The following is a 4,179-nucleotide window of genomic DNA, read 5'->3' as shown; positions in this document are numbered from 1 at the left end:
ATTTTTCCGGCTTAAAGCAATGTTCCTTTCCAAACCAGCAATTTGTATTCTGAGTAGAATAGCAGTGAGGATATTCTCTGGTCACTAGAGCCCAGGGTATTATGGTTTACTTTCTAAACGAATGAGTTTTAAAATTAACAATATCTAGCTGATTTTCTACTGATATCAAACACTAGAGTTTAATTAATTATAACAGGGAATTCATGAAGATTTTTACCCATATAATAATATATAGTTACTTTTATCCATACTTAATAAAATCCCCAAGAAGACATGTCATAAATAGTAGACTTGAAAACTACTTGTTCTTACCAGGGTGACTTTTAAGTTGTGTCTTGATTTTATCAGTTACTTTTTCTCTTCCAACATTATATGGCAAGTGTCCTACATCAGTCTCTATAGGAAAAAAAATCCCCAGTTTAAAAGGTAAGCATTAATATGTAGCTGTGTGTGCATGTGTGTGAGTGTGTGTTGTATTAATGTAATTAGCATTTGTTATTATAGTAAAAGAGAAAAACACAATGTCTGAGTGTTATAATAAAACATTTCCTAGAATTTGAAGGACTTTTACCAATTATAAGGTTTCATTATAATGAAATGCTTAGAGGCTTGATTAAAAAAACAAAATCAAGATGATGACAAAACTGATAAAACTGATGCACAAACTGACACTGCATAAAATCTTACCTAGGGCTTTTTCTACCCAATGCTACCTTTTGAAAAATTATGTTTAATTTTTCTTTTAGAGAGAGAGCATGTGAGAGGTGGAAAGGGGCAGAGGGTGGGGAGGAGGGAGAGAGAGAGGGAGAATCTTAAGTAGGCTCCATGCTCAGGGCAGAGCCCAGCACAGGGCTTGATCCCACAACCCTGGGTTCATGACCTGAGCTGAAATCAACTGTTGGATGCTGCACCAACTGAGCCACCAGGTGCCCCTACAATGTGATCTTTTCATAAAAACATAAACCATTTTGAGGAGTTTATGTTAATATGATAACTTCCAATTTTATACCACAAGGGCATTCATACTGTAGGAGTACACAATTGAGTTGGAACATGACATTTTTGTTCATAGTTCAAGACATAAACCATAGTCCCACATCATAAAAAGTTACTATGAGGCAGAAATTGTTTGCCTCTCTCAAGACTATTTTATGCCATTTTTAGGTTATATAATTGTAAGTTAAGTAGGCATCAGTCATGTAGAAGGGTAAGATAAAAAAAAGTGCCTATCAGTTCCCCTTATGCATATTGTACTATAACCTTTGTAGCCCAAATATATATTCACTGCAACCTACGAAGAGGAGGGAACCAAACTGGGTATCTTTACCACAAAGAACCACAAAACATAAGATCGGATAGGACAACTTTCACTGCGTTTTGTGAAAATAAAATGGCATCCAGCAATTCAAAATGAGGATATTAGTAGATACATCTGAGGCTTCTCTGGTTGTTTCTGTAATTTGTATGAATGGCACATTTGAAATGGACCAAGAGATTCTTAAAAAAGCAAGGAGGCGTTAAGAGCATTTCACAGTGGATAGGATTGAAATGTTGGAGGGGCCAAGGTATGTCCTAGAGAAATTTATGAGTTAGTAAGAATCACAGTTTCCCTCCTTCTTTACATCCTCTGTTTTAATGTTTTCTGAAAACTCTCCTTCCTGAAGTTCCTATGTAGACTACATACTTTTAATTGTTACGCTCATGACTGATATTTTATGTTTGGTAAAATCTTGTCATTTTAGATTACATATTGTAGCAAATCTGGATACTGAGTTCCCCTCCCCATATGAAGCTTGTTGTTTGCCTGATTATTTATTTAGAAATCATGGCTGGAACTTTTTAAAAAATTTTCATCCAAGTTGGTTAGCATATGGTGCAACAGTGATTTCAGGAGTAGATTCCTTAATGCCCCTTACCCACTTAGCCCATCCCCCCTCCCACAACCCCACCAACAACACTCTATTTCTTCTCCATATTTAAGAGTCTCTTATGTTTTGTCCCCCTCTGTGTTTTAATACTTTTGCTTCCTTTCCCTTATGTTCATCAGTTTTGTTACTTAAAGTCCTCATATGAGTGAAGTCATATGATATTTGTCTTTCTCTGACAGACTAAGTTTGCATAGTATAATACCCTCTAGTTCCATCCACATTGTTACAAGTGGCAAGATTTCATTCTTTATGATTGATAAGTAATACTCGGCAGGAAGATGTGTGTGTGTGTGTGTGTGTGTGTGTGTGTGTGTGTATAAATAAATAAATAAATAAATAAATAAAGATATATATATATATATTAGTATAGGTATAGATAGGTAGATATATCTTCTTTATCCATTCATACATCGATGGACATTTAGAATCTTTCCATCGTTTGGCTATTGTCGATAGTGCTGCTATAAACATTGGAGTTCACGTGCCCCTTCGAAACAGCATACCTATATTCCTTGAGTGAGTACATAGTAGTGCAACTGCTGAGTCATAGGGTAGTTATATTTTTAATTTTTTGAGGAACACCCATACTGTTTTCTAGAGTGGCTGCACCAATTTACATTCCCACCAGGAGGGCAAAAGAGGTCCCTTTCCTCACATCCTCATCAATGTCTGTTGTTCCCTGAGTTATTAATGTTAGCCATTCTGGGGCACCTGGGTGGCTCAGTCGGTTGAGCATCCAGCTTCGGCTCAGGTCATGATCTCGTGGTTCATGGGTTCAAGCCCTGCATTCCGCTCTGTGCTGACTGATAGCTCAGAGCCTGGAGCCTGCTTCAGATTCTGTATCTCCCTCTCTCTCTGACCCTCCCCTGCTAACACTGTCTCTCTCTCTGTGTCTATCAAAAATAAAAAAAAAATTTTAATTTAAAAATGTTAGCCATTCTGATGGGTGTGAGGTGGTAACTCATTGTGGTTTTAATTTGTATCTCCCTAATGATAAGTGATGTTGAACAGTTTTTCATGTATTGGCCATCTGGATGTCTCCTTTGGAGAAGTGTCTGTTCATGTCTTTTGTCCATTTCTTCACTGGATTGTTTGCTTTTTGGGGTGTTGATAAGTTCTTTAATGATTTTGGATACAAACCATTTATCTGATATGTCGTTTGCAAATATCTTTTCCCATTCAGTTGGTTGCCTTCTAGTTTTGCTGATTGTTTCCTTCACTGTGAAGATTTTTTTTTTTTTAGTTTTTATCAGTAATATTTTTTTTAATTTAATACTTCTTTTTTTTCTTTTTTTTTCCATAATATTTTATTGTCAAATTGTTTTCCATACAACACCCAGTGCTCTTCCCCTCAAGTGCCCACCACCATCACCACCACCTTGAAGATTTTTATTTTGATAAGGTCCCAATAGTTAATTGTTCCTTTTGTTTCCCTTGGGTCCAGAGACATGCTGAGTAAGAAGTTGCTGCAGTCGAGGTCAAAGAAGTTTTTGCCTGCTTTCTCTTGTAGGAATTTGATGTCTAATTTCCTGTCTTATGTTTAGGTCTGTCATAAACTCTTTTGAGTTTATTTTTGTGTATGGTGTAAGAAGTGGTCCAGGTTGATTTTTCTGCATGTTGTTGTACAGTTTTCCCAGCACCACTTGCTGAAGAGACTGTCTTTATTCCACTGGATGTTCTTTCCTGTTTTGTCAAAGATTCATTGGCCATACTTTTGTAGGTCCATTTCTGGGTTCTCTAGTCGTTCCATTGATCTGAGTGTTTTTGTGCTAGTACCATCCTCTCTTATGATTACAGCTTTGTAATACAGCTTTAGGTCTGGAATTGTGATGCCTACAGCTTTGGTTTTCTTGTTCAAGATAGCTTTCCCTAGGGGCGCCTGTGTCTGAAAGGTTTGTGCCTGCTGGTGGCCGCGTCGCTGTATGGTAGGGGCCTGAAAACTGGTGGCTGCGACCTTTGGGCTGGGATGAACTGCACTCTCGGTGGAGGCCGGAGAGCCTAGCCAGAGCCATGGCCAGGACAGTGGTAGCCGTTGGACTGACCATTGCTGCTGCAGGATTTACAGGCCGTTATGTTTTGCAAGCCATGAAACATATGGAGCCTCAAGTAAAACAAGTTTTTCAAAGTCCAGCAAGATCTGCCTTCAGTGGCGGCAATTACAGAGGTGAGCTTGAACCCAAAATGACAAAACAAGAAGCAGCATTAATACTAGGCATAAGCCCTACTGCCAATAAAGGAAAAGTAAGAGATG

At 38.0% G+C, this 4,179-nt stretch overlaps 1 protein-coding gene across 4 annotated transcripts in view; it reads right to left on the bottom strand.

Moving 5' to 3' along the window:
- The window catches only part of LOC115304275 (coiled-coil domain-containing protein 7-like), a 200,917-nt gene that overhangs the window by 51,772 nt on the left and 144,966 nt on the right, over positions 1-4,179 (bottom strand). For all 4 annotated transcript variants that reach the window (XM_029954403.1, XM_029954405.1, XM_029954406.1 and 1 more), the window contains one exon: positions 313-396. In XM_029954403.1, coding sequence (XP_029810263.1) covers positions 313-396 — 84 coding nt within the window. The remainder of the gene's footprint in view (positions 1-312; positions 397-4,179) is intronic.

This window comes from Suricata suricatta, chromosome 10 (genome assembly GCF_006229205.1).
Source record: "Suricata suricatta isolate VVHF042 chromosome 10, meerkat_22Aug2017_6uvM2_HiC, whole genome shotgun sequence".
Lineage (NCBI taxonomy): Eukaryota > Metazoa > Chordata > Mammalia > Carnivora > Herpestidae > Suricata > Suricata suricatta.
Note: the sequence above shows the minus strand (reverse complement) of the source record. Positions and strands in the feature narration are given on the sequence as shown.